The sequence below is a fragment of the Cucurbita pepo genome, chromosome LG01, assembly GCF_002806865.2.
Source record: "Cucurbita pepo subsp. pepo cultivar mu-cu-16 chromosome LG01, ASM280686v2, whole genome shotgun sequence".
NCBI classification, from domain to species: domain Eukaryota; kingdom Viridiplantae; phylum Streptophyta; class Magnoliopsida; order Cucurbitales; family Cucurbitaceae; genus Cucurbita; species Cucurbita pepo.
In genome coordinates this window covers 5690413-5712448 of record NC_036638.1, presented here as the reverse complement: position 1 = coordinate 5712448, position 22036 = coordinate 5690413, and the positions used below count along the sequence as shown (strand labels likewise).

The 22036-nt window shown below is 36.6% G+C and overlaps 5 protein-coding genes across 6 annotated transcripts; 1 reads left to right on the top strand and 4 right to left on the bottom strand.

Annotated features, from left to right (window-relative positions):
* Positions 1 to 794: 794 nt before the first annotated feature.
* Positions 795 to 5229, bottom strand: LOC111808691 (probable LRR receptor-like serine/threonine-protein kinase IRK). Its single transcript, XM_023694833.1, has 2 exons — positions 3312 to 5229; positions 795 to 2559 (listed from the first exon to the last, which is right to left on the bottom strand). Exons 1-2 carry the CDS (start codon positions 4628 to 4630, stop codon positions 1101 to 1103), a joined length of 2778 nt encoding a protein of 925 aa, XP_023550601.1. The 5' UTR covers positions 4631 to 5229; the 3' UTR covers positions 795 to 1100.
* A 1815-nt stretch (positions 5230 to 7044) lies between these two features.
* On the bottom strand, positions 7045 to 10109 carry LOC111778469 (transmembrane protein 87A-like). Its single transcript, XM_023658319.1, has 5 exons — positions 9738 to 10109; positions 8572 to 9505; positions 8395 to 8490; positions 8174 to 8313; positions 7045 to 7603 (listed from the first exon to the last, which is right to left on the bottom strand). The coding sequence occupies exons 1-5, from the start codon at positions 9998 to 10000 to the stop codon at positions 7414 to 7416; spliced, it is 1623 nt and encodes a 540-aa protein (XP_023514087.1). The 5' UTR covers positions 10001 to 10109; the 3' UTR covers positions 7045 to 7413.
* Positions 10110 to 11824: 1715 nt separating this feature from the next.
* Positions 11825 to 13093, bottom strand: LOC111804684 (probable WRKY transcription factor 70). The gene is made up of 3 exons (XM_023689440.1): positions 12698 to 13093; positions 12499 to 12600; positions 11825 to 12326 (listed from the first exon to the last, which is right to left on the bottom strand). The coding sequence occupies exons 1-3, from the start codon at positions 13009 to 13011 to the stop codon at positions 11957 to 11959; spliced, it is 786 nt and encodes a 261-aa protein (XP_023545208.1). The 5' UTR covers positions 13012 to 13093; the 3' UTR covers positions 11825 to 11956.
* A 4018-nt stretch (positions 13094 to 17111) lies between these two features.
* On the top strand, positions 17112 to 20729 carry LOC111777885 (rhodanese-like domain-containing protein 7). Of its 2 annotated transcripts, XM_023657619.1 has the most exons (5): positions 17112 to 17485; positions 18412 to 18663; positions 19187 to 19285; positions 19680 to 19952; positions 20175 to 20729. In XM_023657619.1, the coding sequence occupies exons 1-5, from the start codon at positions 17117 to 17119 to the stop codon at positions 20535 to 20537; spliced, it is 1356 nt and encodes a 451-aa protein (XP_023513387.1). In that variant the 5' UTR covers positions 17112 to 17116; the 3' UTR covers positions 20538 to 20729. The 2 variants fall into 2 exon arrangements, with proteins under 2 accessions (XP_023513387.1, XP_023513395.1); XM_023657627.1 differs by lacking the exon at positions 19187 to 19285 and having other exon boundaries at positions 20175 to 20728.
* Positions 20730 to 20772: 43 nt separating this feature from the next.
* On the bottom strand, positions 20773 to 21911 carry LOC111805978. Its single transcript, XM_023691293.1, has one exon. It carries the CDS (start codon positions 21909 to 21911, stop codon positions 21324 to 21326), a length of 588 nt encoding a protein of 195 aa, XP_023547061.1. The 3' UTR covers positions 20773 to 21323.
* Positions 21912 to 22036: the final 125 nt, after the last annotated feature.

The window sequence follows — 22036 nt, the reverse complement described above, 5'->3', positions numbered from 1 at the left end:
AGAATTTGAGATCAAGTTCTGTCTCTTGCAAGCTCCCACATAAAAAAAAAAGGGACAATATTGATAAAATGATATGAACTCTCGGACATAACTATAGGTCTTTCAAGAGTCCTAACACAGATGACCATCTCTCCTTTTTCACGCACCATTACATGGTCGGATGGAGAAGTGTTATAAGCTTTGAATGGAAGTCCAGAGATTAAAAAAAAACACCAACGGTGAAATTATTTTACTAGGCTGATACTAACAATGAAAGACGAAAACTAGGACAAAATGACAAAGACTTCTCATTATGCAGTCTCAAGTATCACGGACATGTAAATGAGAAATAATATGTAAACGACTCTCAATCAAAAAATTCCACAAAGGTCATGTGGTTGATAATTGAATTAATTATATTCAAATGTCTAATGGCTACCTAATATTCTAAACTTTTGAATTTACCCAAGAAAATGGCAACAAATATGTTATATTATAAGCTTAATTCAACCCTCAAGAAATGATTTTTTTTTTTTTTTTTTTTTTTTTTTTTTTTTTTTTTTTTTTNATTCACTCACCAGTTTGGATTCATTGTCTTTGTTTGAGAATCTTTTCTCTGTACTCTCAGGAACTTCTCCTTTCTACTTTTGTTTCTGTTCCTTGGCTGCAAACCCACAATTTTGACAAATGGGGACAAGTCAAAACCCTGTCCTTTACCCAACAGAAACCTGCCAAGAACAGCAAGAACAGCAAGAACAGCAACAGCTTTCAAACAAAAAGAAAAAAGTTACCTCAGAGAGACAGAGAGAGTTTAAAATTAAGAGAATCTGCTGAAGTTGCCGCCTCTGCTTTTATCACACAAGACTGCAGATCATAGTTAGGCCCAGAGAGAATGGAAGAAATAGAACTAAATAGGAAGCAGCTTGGTGGAAGTGAATCCAGTGACTTTTAATTTTAAAAAATAAACTAAAAAAGTACAGTAAGCCAAAATCAAGGCTGGCTTCATTTGATATAACAGTTTTGAGTTCCATTGGCATCATCAGATAAGCACACTGAATTCCTGGTCACCATACAGCCCGAGCGTGTCTCGGGTTAATCTGCAGCTGTGTTCTTGACTGAGTTTATCCCAACTCCTCTTGTAATTCAGATGGGCATTTGATCATCTCCAATATTTTGACCATTTCTCTCATGTCCGGCCGGTTTGATGGCACATGGGAGGTGCATATCAAGCCTAATTTTAACACGGGAACGGCCTCTTCGACAGGGAAATTCCCCCTCAGCTTGCTGTCGATGCATTCTTCGGCTTTTCCTTCTTCCACTGCTACTCTGACCATGTCGCAGAGGACTGCAACGTCGTCTTCCATGTACTCGACAGGTCTCTTCCCTGTAACCACCTCTAGAATCAATATTCCAAAGCCATAAACATCGCATTTTTCGGTTATCTTTACTGTCCTGCAAGCAAACTCTGGTGCCATGTAACCGAGTGCGCTTTGGATCTTGCTACTTAAAACATAACGGTCTAGCATTGGCAGCAATCTAGCTAGACCATAATCTCCAACCTTCGGTTGACCATTACAATCAATAAGAATGTTGCTGGATTTTATGTTATAGTGGATTGTGTTTGATAGATGCAAGTGAGCCAAACCTTTCGCTGTCCCAAGAATTATGTCGAATCTCTCGTTCCATGGCAGGACATAGTCGTCTGATGCTTCGTGGAGCAACCTATACAAGCTACCTCCAGAGACGAATTCGTATATAAGGAGCTGTAGCGAGGGAGTCCAATAATAACCTTCAAGTGCCACTAGATTTTGGTGCCTGACAATCCCAAACTTCCTAACTTCCCTCTCAAAATCCTCTTGCGACTTAACAAGGCTAGATACCGTAAGCTTCTTGATTGCAACCGAGTGTCCATCCCGCAGAACAGTATGATAAACTGCTCCAAATCCACCACGCCCAAGTTCACAATCCTTGTTCAGCAGGGCATGTGCACCTGTGCTAAAGTCAAGCTCTCCTGATAACACCACAAGCTTTCCAGAATTTGCGTCAGGACTGGAGGAATGACTGAAATCGTCCCCAATAGATAATGCAAGTGCAGCTGCAGATGAAGAAGACGTGGGTGATCGAACTCGAAAGTTGAGAATGGTGATCGATATTACACCAATGATGATGAAAGCAGCGGCACCAATGGCAATCAGCACAGAAATGCTGAGGATATTTCTATTTCTTCTGTGATTATTACTTGGAGGCAGAGAGCTGGAAATGGAATCTGAAGTGGAGTTGGGATTAAGAACAATAGGTTTTGGAAGGACGGAAGGGCAAGACTTGTTAACAACAGAGCCACAAAGGGATGGATTGCCAGCAACGGATGAAGGGGAGATGGTGTTAAAGAATCCACCAGTAGGCAGCTCACTGTTGAAGTCGTTATGAGAAATATTGAACATATGAAGGTTTGGAAGATTAGACAACTGCTTTGGAAGGGTTCCATTGAGGTTGTTGAAAGATAAGTCGACATTTTGTAGATAAGAGAGTTTGGCTAATGCTGCTGGTATCGGGCCAGTTAAGTTATTGTGTGACATGAACCTGCCAAGTTTGACAAAGATAAATCTATCAGACATAATTTAGATCATATTAAACGCTAAGCAATCTCCAGATTCTAACCAGCCTTTCAAGTACTAGAAACAACATGAAAGAGACTAACTAAAGTCATAAGACTGACTACAACCCAATCCAAGAAAGAGATAATAGTTTCAATGCTTCTCAAACAAGTAGATATATCCAAACAAATGCTAAGAGAGGTTTTTAAAACGTGTGTGCTAGGGAGAGGTTTCCACACAATGCTTCGTCCTCCTCCCTAACGAACGTAGAATCTCACAATCTATCCCCTTCAGGGCCCAGGGTCCTCACTGGTGGGACCCCCCAATCCACCCCCTTCGGGTTCCAACGTTCTTGCTGGCACACCACCTCATGTCCACCCCCCTTCGGAGCCCAGCCTCCTCGTTGGCATATCGCCTAGTGTCTGGCTTTGATACCATTTACTGCCCAAGCCCACCACTAGCAAATATTGTCCTCTTTAGGTTTTCCTTTTCGGGTTTCCCCTCAAGGTTTTTAAAACATGTCTGCTAGGGAGAGGTTTCCACACCCTTATAAAGAATGCTTCATTCTCCTCCCAACCGAGGTGAGATCTCACCGTTTCTAAATCATACAAGTAAGCTTGAATATCGACAGTTACAAGAAACTAGTTTTAGCTGAAAACAGTTTGTAAATGCAAGAAAATACAAATGGACATTCAACCAATCAAAAAGTAGACAAGTAAAGAAGAAAAGGAAGCTTACAGATTTGTAAGGGAAGAACAGTGACCAATTGAAGAGGGAATTTCACCCCCTAGAAAATTCCCATCCAGCTTCAGCTCAATTAGGGACACAGCTCCTCCAATTGCATCAGGAATGGTTTCGTTCAGACGATTCGAGCTCAAATCAAGAATGCTCAAAGATTTCAGATCTCCAATAGTTTCTGGAATAGGACCAACAAAAGAATTCCCGGACAGGTTTAGAAACTGCAGCTTGGCTAAACTTCCAGTTGCCGGAAGATTACCCGTGATCAAATTATGACTGAAATCTATTGCCAAAAGGCTTTGGCATTTCATCACAGACTCCGGAAAGCTATCAGTAAAGCCATTTGAAGAGAGATTCAATACTTTTAGATATTGCAGATTTTCCATTGTAGAAGGAATACGGCCAGTAAAATTGTTCACGGAAAAGTCCAGAGTTTCAAGGCTTTTCATTCCTCCTATCCACTCTGGAACATCTCCTTCCAACAAATTCCTGCTTAAGATAAGATTACCACACAAAACAAGTCTCTGCATTGTCTGAGGAAGATTCCCAGAGAATGAATTCCCACTAAGATCAATGGATCTCAGAAGCAAACAGTTCCCAATACCATCAGGAATCTGTCCAGAAAATCGATTCCTACTCAAGTTAAGAGTCCGCAGATTATACAAATTCTCAATTCCATTAGGAATTTCACCCACCAGAGCATTATCAGACAAGTCCAAAGATCGAAGCCCACTAAAAGACCAAATCCCAGAAGGCAAAGAACCCGAAAAATGATTCGACGACAAGTTAACTGCAATAAGACTCCCACACAAGCTCAAACTATCAGGAATTTTCCCAGAAAATTTGTTGTTAGCCAAAGAGATGACTCTCAGAGACCCACATTGACTAAAAACTTCATCCGGAACAGTACCGGAGAAATTATTCCCACTCAAATCAATCACCTGAAGATTGCCGACCCGAGAGAAATTGGGGTTTATATTTCCACTAAGATTGTTCTTCGCGAGCGACAATCTCTGTAGAAACTCCAACTGGAAAAGTCCGCGGCCGAGTCGACCCGAGAGAGAGAATCCATCGAGGTTGAGTTCGACGACCCGATTGGATCCGGGACTGCACTTGACGCCAGTCCAGTTGCAGGGATTATCGTCATCTTCGTTCCACGTCGCGAGCTTCAGCTTCGGATCTTGAACATCGGCTTTAAACACTATCAGGCCCAAAACGTCGTCGTTTAAAGGTAGGTTTATGCATCTAGCACAGAGTGGAGCCAAAACGAACAAGACGAAGAGCTCAATAAGCCGTTTCATCTTCAACAAACCTCGCATTGTCCGCTAACTTCGAAGACAAAACCAACACAACATAGCCATAGCAAGAAGACACAGTTACAGTGCTACTGAACTCAAAACCACAATCAAAGAGACCTCGGACAAATTTCTCGTATAAATGACTCAAAATGAATCAGACTAAGAACAAAATTATGGAAACTAAGCTAGTTCCCTCTACACATACAAAAAAACAAAAATCTCCTAGAATAAGAAGCTAGAGGTAGGAAACGAAAAGGCTCTTAAGAACGTCTAGAAATGGAAGAGAATCCGAAATCCTACGGAGCAGCAAGAGCCAGAAAAGTAGCACATTCAAACAAAAAAACGGCCGGAGTTTACACAGATTGTTGAAGAGAAAAGGCAGAGCACCGTTAAAGTGAGTTGCAGGGCGAAGATTACGCAGACAAAAAAAGAATACGTGAACGAACACAGAGAATAGACTTCTCCGAAACAGTTCCAGGAAGAAGAAGACGAGAAGTCCACCGAAGAGATGGTGAAGGTCGTCGGGAAATCCACCGTCGCCGCCGCCGGTGGATTTTTAAAGTGAAAACAGAGCTTTTAGTACGTCTGTCTGTTTGTTTACAAGGAGGAGGAATTTGGGGTTTTTTAATGAGGAAATGAGAGAGACCACGTAGGTAGGTGAAGACAATTAAATAAGCCGTGTGGCACGTGGCTTAGATCTACTCATCCTAGTTGGATGCTGACGTGGATTATCTTCAAACTTTCTCTTAATTAAACTCAAATATCAAATTTAAATTCTAACCATTATTTTAGACCATTTATTAAAATTTCATTTTAAAATATAATGAAATGTAAGTGTATAAACAAGATTTTCATAAATTAAAGATAAAAATTATAAAATTTTCAATTAAATTTGAGCGGATTTTCGTGCATCCATCGAATTTAATTGATATTTAAAATTACTCGAGACTATTTTAAAAATTTATGAGAAAATAAAAAAAAAACACTTTTTTTAATTAAAAAAAAACCGACAATGATATTAATTTAAATGATTTTTTTTTTAATAAATATTATTGTACTAGTCTAAAGAAAAATGGGATTGATTTAATTCAAAAATCAGAAAAATAAATTTTAGAGAGAGAAAGTAGGTAATGAAATTGAAGGTTAGTTGGATGAATTAAAAGAGGAGAGAGAGAGGGGTGCATCTGCAAATACTGAAAACTGATGGTGATTTATGAAAAAACTTTATTATTATTATTTTATTTATTTATTTATTTATTTAAAAGTATATTTCTTACCTTCCATTAAAGCACAGAGGGGTGGGGCCCACTTTACCCCCTTGATTCCCTCCAATTTAATGCAAAACCCCTAATGAATTTGACCTTCTTTTTCTTGGAACCCTTCGCCTCTCTCTCATCCCTATCCTAGAGAGAGAATATATGATTTATTAGTTTATGTTTTTTTTTTTTTTGTCAAATTTCATAATTTGTCTTTATTATAGTATATTAAAAAATATTAAATATATTTTTTATATTATTGTTGGGATGATGAGCTGGCTTTTNTTTTTTTTTATCGATAAACTAAGTTAGTTGTTGTCAATTTGGACATATATGAATGCTCGAGAAATAAGTAGTCTTTGTTATGGATGGAAAGTTTGAATATTCCCTCTTTGTCGTATTAGGGTTTCGGTTACATTTTTTAAAATAATAATGATAAAAAACTCATATCTTATGAGGTATCATATCTAATTATGTTTGGTCAATAACTCCAGTAACTTAGTAGTCAATTGACCCTCTAACTGGATTTGCCAATTTTTTTATGGTGCATGTAACGGTCCAAGCCCACCCTCTAACGGGATTTGTCAAGTTTCTGATGGTGCATGTAACGGTCCAAGCCCACCGCTATCAGATATTGTTTTCTTCGGACTTTTCCTTTCCACACGCTTATAAAAAATGTTTTGTTGTTCTCCTCAACCAATGTGGCATCCTTATAAAGAATGTTCTGTTCTCCTCAATCCCACGTCGGTTGAAGAGGAAAATGAAACATTATTTATAAGGGCATAGAAACCTCTCCCTAGCAAACACGTTTCCCACATCGGTTGAGGAGAAAAATGAAACATTATTTATAAGGGCATAGAAACCTCTCCCTAGCAAACACGTTTAGCAAACATGTTTTTAAAACCTTAAGGGAAAGTCCAAAGAGGACAATATAGGCTAACGATGAACTTGTGTATAAAAACCTTAAGGGTGTGTATAAAAACCTTAAGGGAAAGTCCAAAGGGGGATAATATATGTTAACGATGAACTTGGACTATCACACTCCAACCAATGAAAAGTGACACCAAATAGTGGAGCTGAGCTACTCGTGAATAAAGGTCAAACTATCCACTTTTGAGATAATCGAATATCTCAATCGAATTGTGGTTGGATTAACCAAATATACATGATTACAAGAGCTCAAACTTAAAAGTCTATATTTGTATATCATTGTAGAGTATGAGAGCAAGAAATTACAATATTTGTTTACATTTCACAAACAGTAACCGAAAAAGATCATCAACTTTCAAATCAACCAGCTTCTTTCATCTTCCATTTCCATTCTATCAAAGCTTTGAAGCTACAAAATGTATAATATTTTCAAGGCTTTGCTCAAGTCACCAATGGAAGTTAGTTGATGTGAGAGTTATAAACCTTCATTTTCTTCATCACTACCCTCCATGGTGGATGTAATTGTACAACTTTGAAGAACAGAAACTGAGACATTCAGCTCCCATTTTAAGCAGCTTAGTAAGAGAAATGAAACAAAATGTACAAAGAGAGAGAGCATCACAATCTTTTATCTTCCTCAAGATCTCCTCCATGTCCAAACACAGGCAGATCTGCAGTAGTAGATGGTGCCTTTCTTTCCTTCCTTTCAAGCTTGTTGGATAAATCTGGAGCTATCTTAATTCCGGCTCCAGTGAGAGCCACGACGTCCTCGTCGACGTCATCCCCAGTGTCCTCCGAGTATGCGAATCTAGGAAGCCCAGTTAGACACTAGCTAATTTCATTTGATAAACACTTGGGTTTCTTAAAAAAAGAATGTTTGTTAAATGTCTGGTTTTTACGTCTCTTTTAAAGCAATCAAGAACAAGTAATTCAGCTGTAGTTTATGGGAGTGAGTAGGTAGTTCTGTGCCGGAGAGAATGTATTGTAACAGTCCAAGCCCAAGCCCACCGCTAACAGATATTGTCTTCTTTGGGCTTTCCCTTCCGGGCTTTCCCTTAAAGTTTTAAAATGCGTCTACTAGAGAGAGGTTTCAACATTCTTATAAGGAATGTTTCGTTCCCCTCTCCAACTGACGTGGGATCTCACATGTATAAAGAAAGATAAAGGAGATAGAAGATAGTGAAAGCTATCCAAGTGCATAAAAAGGTAGTGAAGCAAAAAATTAATATAACTAAACATGTTGATCAAGATCCTTTTGAACTAGAAGAAAAAATTCTTGATAAGACCCTTTTGAACCAAGATCCGGTTGGCAAAACCGTGTTGATCTAGAAGTAGATTCAAGTAAATTCCCAAAAGGAGGCAGGGGATTGATGATTACCTGGTTACTGGATTATGAGAAGGAGCCCAAAGAACACATATAATCACCAAGAGAACAAAAGAATGCAAAATCCAGAAGGCTGGAATAATCCAAGCTCTACGCCACAGCTCGCTTAACGGGTCGGTTGCATTGAAATAAAACTACAGAAACAAGAATCAGTAATTCTAACCATTGGACTTATCTTTACAATTTGTCCTAGCAGTAGAGAAAAACGAAGTCACCTCATATCCAATCCAAGCTATAGAGAGCAACACCGAAACGGCAAGGCAGTTGGTAAACTTCCGATAAAGCTCGAGTTTGGCCAAGCTTTTTCTAACCTATAAAGCATACATACAGAACAGAGAACTGAATAAGATTATCCTCCCAGCAGAAAAAAGGCTCAAACAAAGTAAATTTACCTGAAGCTTCTCCAGGGTTTTTGATAGAGAGGAAAAGATCCAAAGGATAAAGCAAGCATCCAATACAGCAACTGGCAACACCAGAAAGAACCTTGTTTTTCCAGATAAGTCATTAACATTTCCCAAATGCTCAACAACCTCAAGTGCTTCAGAAGCCAAGAAGTATGCAACACCCAGAAGGATAACTCTCGTGGTTATACCGCCGAGGATCGGTCTCACGACCCCATATTCCATTGAAACAACTAAAAGAAGCAGCCTAGAAACAGTCTTCTTAATAGCACTGAACGTAACTGCCAAAAGGGTTATTCCCATCGGTCGACTTCCAGAGGAATTAAAATTTGAATACTCAAAATACCAAAGGGCCATTTCACACATTCCTAAACCTATCACACAAGTGATATGGTAGTGCAATTGCATTACATCCTTCCAATATCTTACAAACCAGAGAAACCAGACAAGACCAAGAATAAGGTGAGACAAAGACATAAAGCCAAAGAATGTTACCATTGGAGCCATCTTTCCTGGTAAATAACCATCTGGGTTTCTCCAAACTGTTCTTCCACTGATCAATGTACCTTGGAGTTGTGGATCACAAAACATAAAATACAGATAATACATTCCAGTTTTATTGAGTTCAATTGTAATAGGCTCCATATTAGCTTCTTCACTAATCCCTTCAAAGAAAGTTTGAATTCTCCTTGGTCCATTAGGGTCATATGAATCCTGCTTAATAATAACCTCTCCTAACTTGCAAGATCCATTATTAGCAAGCTTCTGGGTGCAGCATATGAGATCAGAATTCAGAAATGCCCCTCCAATTTTTTTCCTGTCTTTGACTTCCACAATAATAGCTTCAATTAACCCAGTTTTTTGCTGCATCTCATTCTTTTGTTGAGCAGATTCTTTGGTTCGTCTAAATGTAATCGATTCAAACCTACATTACCCACAAACAATAACTAATCTAAATTCTTTGGTACACCTCCCTCACATGCAGAAACACACATGAACTGGAAACTTAAAACGATCGATTTCAACCAATCATCAAATAACATTTTGAGGAAATAAACCAACCGTAATAGAGCGAACTTGATCAAATGAAAGAACAGTATCGAAAATCGGGAAACAAAAAAGAATGACTCGAGATATACAAGGTTCGATTAATTTACCTGATGAAGGTCATTCCATGGAGTGATTTGTCTGCATAATCGGTGAAATTGGAGGAAGGAGGGTGGAAATTAGAAGCATAAAGACCTTCACTACCGCCATGGAAGAAGAAGGAATTGGAACGATGGATGAAGGATTCGTTTTGGTATTGATGAATGGAAGCAGCCAGTTGAGAAATTGAAGAAGAGCTCAGAAAGGCAAGCCCAAAGATGATCCGAATGTAGCCATTGGAGAAAGCAATCAAATCGAAAAGCTCCCTCCTCATTGTTCTGTGATACTCGTCTCGTTCTTCGGACGAACAACCATAGAAAATAGTTCTCTTTCTCTGCTCAAATATTAACACATTCACGATTATTCTAAACCTTATTCCAATCTTCCCCAAATTACAAATTTCGTCCAATTTGACTTTTTTTTTAATTCTTTTTTTAATTTTCTTTTATCTATTTTTATTTAAAGTATAATGATAATTCCATTAATTATCAATTACGTGTCTAGTTTATAAGTTTTAAAAAAAAAAACTTAAAAACTAAATTTATAATTTAATTGATTTAAATTTTAATAATATTTTCTATTTCATAAAAAATATTTAAATTAATAATTGAGTTGGTTTTATTTTCATACTCATTCCCCAAGTATCTCAAAATCTCATCGTTAGGCCCTAAAATCGGATCAATTATGATTAAATTAACTTCAATAAGCCATGATTAAATATTAATAAAATTGAAACTAGTTCAAAAAAAGGTACAAAATAAAATTAAAAAAATAAAAAATAAAAAGGAAAGTTGAACGACCAAATAGCCAAATTGATCCAACTTAATCAATCAGTCTCAGTTAGTTAAACCGTCACTCGTCTTCTTCCTCATGCACATGTTACTTGCATTCAATTCAAGTTTCTTTTAATCACGTCATCTATTTGAAGAATAATATATATATATATATTAATTATAAGTCAATCCTCACCCGAATTTCTTAACTCAGGTATATAAATGTAATTACATACATCATTTCTGTATAAGAATTGTGGAGTTCTACGTAATAAAAAGAGGTGGTATCAGATCATTAAATAAAAAATAAAAATAAAATAACGAGAGCTTGTGTTTAAATTGGATAATACGACCCGACCCACTACAATCAGGAGGATGGTCCCCACACGTTTGAAGTCACATACCACAAGAACCACACGTGTGCACGTGGCAGTCTATTCCTCCTCTGCCGGGTGGATTTCGACGGAGTTCGTCGGTTCAGCAAGTGGATCAGCTCCGGCGGCAGAAGCGGCTATCCACCGCAGTACAGTACGGCCAAGACGTCGCCGACCGGTAAATGGGCAATACCGGCGGTAGGAAATAATTTGGACTCTATTTTCGGCGCTTTATGTGGCGGCAATCACCAACACAAGTGGGAGGAAGACGACAAGAAGAATTAGTACAATTATTTTTCAATCTTTATTCAATTTACAACTTTTGGTCCCCGAACATTCGCATATTTGTCTATTTTACTCTAAAAAGGTTTCAATTAGGTCCATAATTTACCCATATTTCCATTACCTTTACACTTTACCCTTTTTTTAGTTTCGGAATTTCAAAATCATTAACAAATTTAATATTTCAATTTTTAAATCTAACCAAAATTACCAAATTACCTCCGCCCATCACTAGTCATCGTCGATTCGCACCTAAAGAAGAGGGCTAATCAGATCTAACTGGTTCAAGCCCATTTTGCATGGTCCAATTCCCAATCGGTTCAGTCCGGTTCACAACATTCCATACTGACTCAGTGCATCTTCGGTTCGGTTTAGTACACTGTAGCTTGGTTCAACGCATTTTAGGTCTACTGCTATGTTATCTCAATGGGTTTTCTTCACTACTTTATAGTTCCATTCAAGAGTCGATCTTTTAAGCCTAGATTATACGGAAAGTCGGTTGGGATTAAACTAAAAACGTCTTAACTAACAGAAGTTTAGAATTGTTGGAATTCGTTAATTGGGTAAGATCTTACATGTTATTTATATTGAATCGTGTATTTAAATATTTAGAACAGGGTCGATACGTATAAAAATAGTGTATCCAACAAGAGGCCTAAGAATTATGAAAGTGGGACGAGAATATATCAAAAGAAAATGATTAGTACACATAAATTAAGGTATGATCTACATCAATATCCATCAATATCCATCATCTCTAGGATGTTATTTCAATCCTATATTGTATACAATAAACAAAAATTATTTTAAGAAACTGTCAACAAAAAAGTAAGGATCTTCATTGTCTCCGAACAATCCATATTGAGTTTCAAAATCATTGAACTCCGCCCAGAGATCTATCTCATTCATCACACCGCTCGCCATCGTCGTCTCTCCGACCTTTGTTGCATCGTCGTCGGTACCCTCAGTAAATTGACCGTTGTGGGAATCGGAGAAGCATATGAGGTTGTAAGAATTAGAAGAGGTGTCGGCGGTCGGAGAAGCAGGGGCACACGTGTGGTCGGAGATGTAGGTGATCTCGTACATTATTTTTGAATTGTCCTCGATTCTCTGCACGTGCTTTACGGCCGGACAGCTTTGGTCGAACTTGTGAGTGCACCTGTAATAGCTCCTGTTGTTGATTCATTCAAAACTGTTAATTTTTGAATCGGTAAAAGAAAAAGGTTAAAACTATTAATTTTACTTTTTACTTTGGGAAAGAGATAAAATAACCAAATTTTTTAACCTCGAGATAATTGAAAAGAGGAAAGTTGGTGTACGGAAAAAGAAAAAGAGATATATACTTTGGATAGGTTTTGTTCTGGATAGCCTTTTGACCGTACTTCCTCCAAGCACGGCCGTCTTCCGCCGTCGCCGCCGTCACAGTCCTCGTGTTGGCCAGTTTCCTGCAGTTTTCCGATCAACCCATTAGATCCCACTAAATTTTACATACAAAAAGTAATCTCTTTCCATTTCAAGGCACAAAATTTAGTTGAAACGAACCTTCTTTTGTTGCCACGTCCTAGATCCTTAACCGCCGGGCTCCGCCGTGAGTAGCCGGAATCCAGATCGGAGCATAGTGAATGATCCGGACAGCTGGCGGACTCGGAGGAGACGACAAGGGAGATCACTTCAGCGAAGGAACTCTCGATCTCGTCGGCAAGAGCTAGCCAGTTGAGCCCCGCCGACGCCGCCGCCGCTGACTGGAGATCAATCTGAAGCTGAGCTGCAGATTGTCGGCCGCGACGAAGAATCTCTATAATCCTCCTCCGTGCCTCCGCCGTCAATCTCTGGTGACGATAACCGGTGGCCTCCATTTTTACTTCCCTCACGATTTGGTTCTCTCGGACTTTTTGATGTAAATGATACCAAGAAAAATGGCGATGAGATTTTGAAAGAGTGACTGATATTATATATATATATATATATATATATATATATATATATATATATATATATATATACCCACACAATAAATAAATAAATAAATTATTAAATTATTAAATTATAAGTGGATAAAAGGTAATCTAGATTTATCCAATTTTTTAAATTTCTAAATAATTCATTTTGTTGAGCTAATTTATCAATTTTCCTTTTCAATTTACTATATATTTTTTAAAAAAATTAATAACTTACTAAATACAAAATTAGATAAATTTTAAAATAAAAAATTAAAAGTTCAACAAATTATGCTTATAAATGGAAAAAATGAAGAGGAGAAAGAGGTATTATATAAAATAAAATTAAAACTTTTAAAATTTTATTAAATAATTAAACTTAGGTTAAATTAATAATTTTAATTTATTAATTATTTAAAGAAAATAAGAAAAAAGAAAAAGGAGAATAAGTAATGTAGGGAAGGGGGGAAGGTGTGTGGAAGTAACTTGAGGAGAAAGGCGAGGGAGTGATGACGTAACTCGATGACGTAGAATATGTGACGTCACTTGATGCTTGGTAGTGGAAGAGGCTGCCATTAATATTTTCCAAAGCAATTACCGGCTTACAGCTGTTTTTCATTTTTATAATTTTATTATTTTATTTCGGGGCGAAGTTGAATACATGGAAATATAGTTTTCGGACTTATGACTCTTATTTTGTTTTTTTAATTAAATTATTACTTTATTTTATAATTTTTTTAAATGTGTCGGTATAGATAAAGTCTTTAAGCTTTTTAACATTACGTTTACCCTTAATATTTGCAAGCGCACCGCACCGAATTTTAACTATTTGTGTTCATACGATCAAATGACCCGAATAACCTAAACTATTTAATTCAAACCGTAAAAATTCAATTTAATTCTTGAGTTTGAGTTTTTTTGGCCGCCTGAAAAATAAATTCACGATCTAATCTGACTCTATCATACTTTAAAATTGTCGTAAAAATTAAAAAAATTTGACGTTTATAACACACGGTAATAATATGCATGGTAAAAAAATAAAAAAAATACAAAAGAAAACGTTACAGTCAAAGAGGCTGCCAAATAATTTAATAACAAAAAACTAAAAAGGAAAAATATATATTATTTTTTAAAAAGTATTATTTTATTTTATTTTATTTTAATACTAAATAAACCCTTGCGTTTAGATTGGCCAAAGCGTCTGACTTGACACAACGTTGTCCCACTCGATTTATTTATTTTGTTTTTAGAAAGAAAAAAATATAATATAATATCTGTCAGTATAACTGTACTATCACTAATTAATTTTAATTATATTATATTATATTATATTATTAAAAAGCGTTTTACCCCAATTAATGTCTCCATCTCATTTAATAACATGCTTAGAGCTGAATATCCAAAATTAATTAATGTTATAAAAAAAATATCTTTTTTTTTTTTTTATATTATGAAATAAAAGTATAATATATAAATTAATTTTTTTTAATACTTAAATTCAATTTGATTTTCTATAATTTAAATAAATATTCCAAAATATATTGGATTTATCGAATATTAAAAGTTCTTGTATAGGTCATGTTTCTTTCGAATACTACTTTTTTTTTTTGTAGGACCGCCGTTAAATTTATGAAGCGTGAATTTTGAGATATTTTAAAATATTAAATAAAATCATAAAATAAAAACTATACTTTTTAAATCACAAAAATAAAATGAAAATGATTATTTAATCGTAGTTATATAGCAAAACTAGTCATAATGCGTCCGAGATAAATAATAGGAGTTAGCCTGTCTTTTTATACATATGAGTAGGAAAAAAAATTTGAATAAGTACAATCTCGATAACAAGATAAAGCTACTTCAAACCTGTAGAATCGAATTGAGGATAAGTTCAAACCCTTTGACTATTTTGGTTCGTGTAGTTTCAATTTTGGTTAATTTTGATCGGGTACTTTTAAAATATTTATTTTGGTTTCTTTTTGTTCTTATATTTTCAAATTTATGTTAAAAATTTGTAAATATGGTCAAAATGGTCATTTTAAAAAACTACTAATGTTAAAATGAGCGTTTTAAAAGTATAGAAGCTAAAATAAATATAAAAAAATACTTTTAAAAGTTGCATTAATATTTTAAATGTTATAAAGAATCATAGGTTGAAATAGACGAGCAAGGAAGCATGATATGATATGGGAGGCGGGCAGCTTTTAGTGTGGTATAAACATGTAATTACGTAATACTAGTGACGTTGGGAAGCTTGACGACACATGGCTGACAAGATGGTGAATCCTGTATAGCTTTTTTTTAAGGCTCCAAAACGCTTAATATCACCAAGGTGAGTGGCTGTGGTGGTGCGACCAAAGTCGCAAATGGCTGCCCAATCTTCCTCGATGATCATCAACCATTCAAGCATTAAAAAATTGTGTGCCCAACCATTTTGTCGATTTCAGCTAGTGGCATCAATTAGGAAACATGATTATCTTTCCCTTTTGTGGCGTATGATATTGATCTTTACTGTGAATGCTAATTTTGTTGAGGATTATTGAGAGTAAGTCCCACGTTGGTTAATTTAGTGGAAGATCATGAGTTTATAAGTGAGGAATACTTCTTCCATAGGTTTGAGGCCTTTTGGAGAAACAAAAACAAAACCATAAAAGTTTGTACTCGACGTAGACAATATCATACAATTGTTGACAGTCGTTTGATTTTATAGGTCCTACAAGTTAGATCTGATAATTTTAGAAAAGAAAATGTATAAATGTTTTTTTTTTCCTTCTTTATTCTTTGATGTTTCATGGGAAATTGTCTCGACCGCTTCATATATGTCCTTGTGTTTTGTCTCGAAATTGAATCTTCAACTTTAATTGGTGTCTGAAACTTCTTTAGTTCCATAAAGAGTTTTATGATATTCAAAGTCTTCCCGTGCTCTCTAAATTTTAAAGTTTCTCTATTTGTAGAGCTTTTAAGTAGTGTGCACGTTTGACTCTTTGGAGTTGGACTTTGTTAGCTTTGAATTTAAAGCTTTAAGTTTTACGTTTGTTGGCTTTAGATTTGAACTTTTTCGATTTGGGATTTGATGAAAATTGTCATTTAATAAGATTTTTGGATCTCCGCTTTCTATTTGACCTATTTTAATCAGATTAGGTTTACTTGATCAAACGATCTATCGAAAAGACGAGTCACAAGTCGTTGATGTATTTTGAGGATGAATTAGGATTAATCTAATCGTAATTGGACATCACAAGCTGATATGGACTTAGGAGATTGAATTAGAATTAGATTGATCGAGATTTGATCTTTAAAAGGTTCGTTAGCTTGTCCTTAACCATAGATCATCAAGATGGGTCGTCGTAGCATTCCACTGATGCATGTTATGGATGATGTGATGTGATGACAATTAAAAGTTTGCTAGTTTATTCTTATAATTACGAATTGTCGAGACGAGACCTACATTGGTATTGAATGATGACATGATAGATGAGTCTCAAAAGGCTAGATTATGATGAACGAAGATAAGCTCCATCAGCGCAAGGAGCAATTGCAGAGAATAGTGAAGAGCTAACTGTATCACCCTGTAATTCGAGCTAACCCTAATTTCGCAGATAGAAGACGAATTGAATTTTTTAGATTATTTTTTCGTCCCATATGAAATTATAACCGGTTAAAATGTTATTATTTATGTTATTAGGACGGTCTAAAAAAAATTGAAAATCAGGATAAATATGTAAAATTTTAAAATTATATTGAAAATTTGGGGGAAAATATTAATCCAGATAAAATTAATAAATTTGAAAATAATTAGAAATAAAATGACGTGGAAATTTTTAAAGATTTAGAAAAAAGAAAAAGGTAAATTTGATTAAAAAAAAATATTGTGGACTCTAAATTGGGCTATTCGGAATGGGTTTGTCACTTTATTGGGCTTGGTTTACGGGCCGAAGTAATTTGGGCTTTTGTTTCCAATTTAAAAGCCCAATGTTAAAATAGAGGGCGAAGGCGGCAAACGGCTCGTTGTGCCATAGCCTCCATGCTCAGATATAGAGCTCCTCCTCCATCGGTAGCCCTGGGAATGGTATCGCCATTGCTCTCTTCTTCTTCTTCTTCTTCCTCCTTTTCTTCAAACCCTAATCTCATTACCTTCAATCCCTCCTTCCCTGTTCTGAAACCGTCCCCTACTCTACCTTCGCTTCTCTCTTCTTTCCATCAGAAGCCCACTCGGAGCATGACTCATTCCAAATGCTTCTCTGGGCCATCACCCGCCGTTCCCATTCCTACTGCATGTGAAGTGCAGGAGGTGGATTCAGTGTCTCTCGTTGTTGTGTCCTTCTACAAGTTCGCTGATTTTCCTGACCATGCGGAATTTCGGTCGCCATTGAAGAAGCTCTGCCAGGAACTGGTACTTGTTTTGTCTTGTCTTGTGTTTTGATTGAAGTTTGTTTTTGTTCTGATTTGGTTTGTTTCTTGGTTGGAATTGTATATGGTTTGGTTGAGTTTGGGGTCAGGAAATGATATTGGGGTTTTCGTAAGTGATTTGTGATCTTGGAGGGGAAATGTTAGTTTTGTGAAGTGACAGATTTGGAATTAGGGTGAATTTATGATTCTGTACATTAATGAAAGAAGATGAGAAAGGAAAGAGAAAAGCTCAAGTAGCAAAAGTGAAAAGCTTAATGAAATAAAGCTTGCACAAAAGTACTCTGGAAGAATGAAGAGACCAACTGTGATCATGTAAACCCCAGACATGGACTTAGGTTCGAAATTAATGATAGAAGGGAACTTAAATCTTCCACTCTTTACTGGTAAGGAAAGAGCTCCCTTTTGAAATAAAATAGAAGAGAACCACCCTTCAAAGCAGGAAAAGACTGAGGCTATAGATACCCTTTGACAATGGCTATGTTCTGCAGTGGTTGCCCCAAACTTTAATTGATTGTAAACAATCAACTATTTCTTAGCTGCAATAGATGAAGAAAGATTTTAAATTGATTTAATCGTCATTCTTTAGCAAGAACATATAGGTACTAGCTGGATATATTTAATAAGTACGCTAGTAAGAACTGGAAGTGATTTGAAAACATAAAGAACTCTTTATCATTTCGTTAAGTTGAAATATGACCTTAAGTTTCTTCTTCTTCTTCTTCTTTTTTTTTTTTTACTTTTTTTTTCCTCCATACAAATAGTGAAGGGAATACAAATTAGCTACTGACTAAATCAATATGGAAACAATTTCTGTTTTCTTTTCCAGTTTCTAGACTTCATTTGTTATTATAAATTTATACCCCTTTTGCTGCTCTGTTTGGATTATGTTACTAAGCTAATATTCTTCAGCGTGTTTCAGGAGGTATCATTCTTGCACCTGAAGGAATTAATGGGAGCATTTGTGGATCTCGAGAATCTGTACAAAGGGTTCTTGGATTCATTGAAAGTGATGAACGCCTAAAAGGACTAAGGAAGGTGGAAACACCTGTTAGTCCTGAAGAAGAAGCCATTCATCATGGACATTCGAGCAGTTCCCCTCTTGCAGCAGGGGAAGATGCACCCTTCCGTTGGGACCATGTCAGGGTCAAATTAAAGAAAGAGGTAATCAAATTTTAATTTATTTTCTATATTTTCATAAGAATGTGGGAATTGGAATGTAGGTTGAAACAATGATTAAAATGTTGTCGATACATCAATATATCCATAGATTGGAGGGTTCAACATCAATATCAAAGTTTGATGGATATCTCCGTTATCTTGTATCAATACCCATGAAATATAGAAAAAAATATCATCTAGTCACCAATATAAATGTAGATGCTGCTAATTAGATCTATAACTGATTTAGAGAGTGAAAAGAACTTAATTATTAATTATTTGATTTATGGCAATATATGTTGATATCTATATTTTATTGATATTGATATATCCATAGAATTGAAACTTCGATATTGATATCGATATAGTAATTCTTGGGTAGAATATAAGGCACGGATTGATTTTTTTGCTCTTTGAGTTTTATTCCTTTATTGATGCTTTTNCAAGGCACGGATTGATTTTTTTACTCTTTGAGTTTTATTCCTTTATTGATGCTTTTGTCCCCATGCTGCTTCTGTTTTCGTAGATTGTTACTCTTGGAATGCCTGATGTATCACCTGTTGAAAGGGTTGGACAATATGTGAAACCAAGGGACTGGAATGCACTGATTAGTGACCCAGATACTGTTAGTAACTTGTCTTAATTTTAATTACGCTGTTTGGTTGCCATTGGCTTCTGTCGGATTCGTGTTTCTGCACTTATTTTGATTATTGATTATTTATTAAACTTTAAGTGTATTCCCACGATTGGAACGGCATTTGGTTGGTTAANTACTTGTCTTAATTTTAATTACGCTGTTTGGTTGCCATTGGCTTCTGTCGGATTCGTGTTTCTGCACTTATTTTGATTATTGATTATTTATTAAACTTTTAAGTGTATTCCCACGATTGGAACGGCATTTGGTTGGTTAAATGAGCATATATATTGTCATCGTGTCTGGCTGAGCATACAGAGATTTTGGACTTTGTCTCGTTGAAGGGCATAAGGGAACCATGCTAAATAATTAAATGTTAATGTAGGTGGTTATTGATGTGCGCAATCACTACGAAACAAGGATTGGAAAGTTTAAAAGAGCAGTTGATCCCTGTACTCCAGCATTTAGAGACTTTCCATTTTGGGTAGAGGATAAATTCCAACTTCCTAAATCAGATTGCGAGCATTCAATTGAAGAAGTTGAAGGAAAAACAGTAAACCCTGAAGAGAACTCGCCTCCACGAGTTGCCATGTATTGCACGGGAGGAATCCGTTGTGAGAAAGCTTCAAGTTATCTCCTCAGCAAAGGCTTTAAAGAGGTGATGCTTGTTGATTTCTATATAACATGGTTTGTTTTTTTAATAAAATTTGGACATGACACCTTTATGATCGCCACACTTTATAAGATCAATGTATGCATTTAAATCTGGAAAATGTTCAATCAAACCGTTTTTCCATGCCACACGAACTGCATTCTCATGGACTTCTCTGGCCGATATACTATTAATCTGAGGCATTATCTTATCTGAATCTTTTTTAAGGTTTATCATTTGGAGGGTGGAATTCTGAAATATCTGGAGGAAGTTCCAAAAACAGAGAGCTTATGGGAGGGAGAATGCTTTGTATTTGACAAGCGTGTCTCGGTTGAGCACGGTCTGGAACAGGGCACGTTCAAGCTTTGTTATGGGTGCAAGCAACCGGTGAGTGATGCCGACATGGAATCTCCTCAGTGGGAGTATGGAGTTTCTTGTCCTCACTGTTACTCAACGAAATCTGAAGAAGAGAAAGAGAGGGCAAGAGCTCGGCAAAGGCAATTCGAGACATGGGGCATCATCGGTGGTCCGGACAAAGGCCGGCGACCAAAACAGAGTGATAAAAATGCTACTCTTCCAAATTCAATTTGATCGCTTGTTTCTTCAGGGTCTTTTTTCCATTTTTGTATTACAGACTACACAGGAAAGATCAAAATATCCTTCTCCACCTTGGCTATTCTATCGTGTGTACAATATTCGATTTTGTTGATTACGACACTTGTGAAATTTTGGGACTTTAGTCTCTATCTATTAAATGAACGATAATCTAAGCTTTGGAGACTCTTTATCTGTCACTCTGTTTTGAAGACACGTTTGCAACAAAGGAAACCGTGAAGTGGCGAGAACATACAAAGATTCATGTCATTTAGATCGGTACATGTATGGCTCCTTCTGAGCTAGGTAAGAGATACAGAAACATAAAAGAAATGATGACAGGTGAAAAGGGTTTGTTGAAGTTCCTCAGCCCAAAGCTCCGGAACCGCCTGCATCCCATCAACATCGAAGCTGCTGTGCTATGGAGTGTTGCAGGCACAGCCACTGCCCTTTGGCTTGTACAGGTATTGGTCTTAAACTTCACCGACTCTTCCACCAGCATTCTGTTTGTTCATGATCATTACTACTTTTATTCTCTGCTTGAAACTGAAAAACTTGCAGCCATTTGACTGGTTGAAGAAGAAGATTTGGGAGGTGGAGGAAAAAGCAGAAGACAAGGTGCAAAGTGATGAATAAGATAGAAAGTGTTGCAGAGGACTGTAATACCTCTGATGTCAAGTAAGTTGGTAACTCTAATAAGACTTGATATGATATGAAAAATGTCCATCCTTCTTCTTCTTCTTGTTCTTTTACTCTCTTTTTATTGGGATGAACCATCAAGATTCAAGCTTGGTGGGGATCAGGAGCAGCATCAGAATGTTGCTTGAGAGCTTGAAACACTTCAGAACTGGTACTGAAAATCTTAGCCCTCCTATTATAATCTGTAGGCTCTCTACCTTCATCTTCCCCCATAATGGCTTCTCTTTCCAAACATTCAAGCAGCTCCACCACTCCCTTCCCTCCTCCGCCACATTTCTCCTCCAACCTCCCTAGCTTCAGCCACTCTTCTATCTCCGGCTCCGCCACAGAGCCCCCCCAACCACCCTGACTAACACATCTTGGCGCTGCCGCCGCAACCCGACGGCAGAACCAAGGTGGGGAAATGGCTGAAATTGGCCTGAGCTTGGGGAAGCCGACGGTGGAGGAGCGGTGGAGGAAGGGTGGCGACGGTGGTGGTATTATGAGAGATGCAGAGAATGATGGGCTTTTCAGTAATGGGCAGAGATTTTGGGAGAGAGCAGAGTTTGTATTATAGAAAATTTCCAGAGTAAGAGAGGCACCGCCCCTGGCCACCGTTTGGACGCCCACGTGGCAGTCCCTGCAATGGCACGTGGTCACGTGATCTCTCTTTATCATCAATATCTTTAACATTTTAGTTCAAATATGAATATAATATTGGTGATAATATATTTTTTAAAAAAATATTTAATTATTTTTTATTTACCTTTTTATATAATTAAGACAACAAATAATAATACAAATATGAAATAATATTG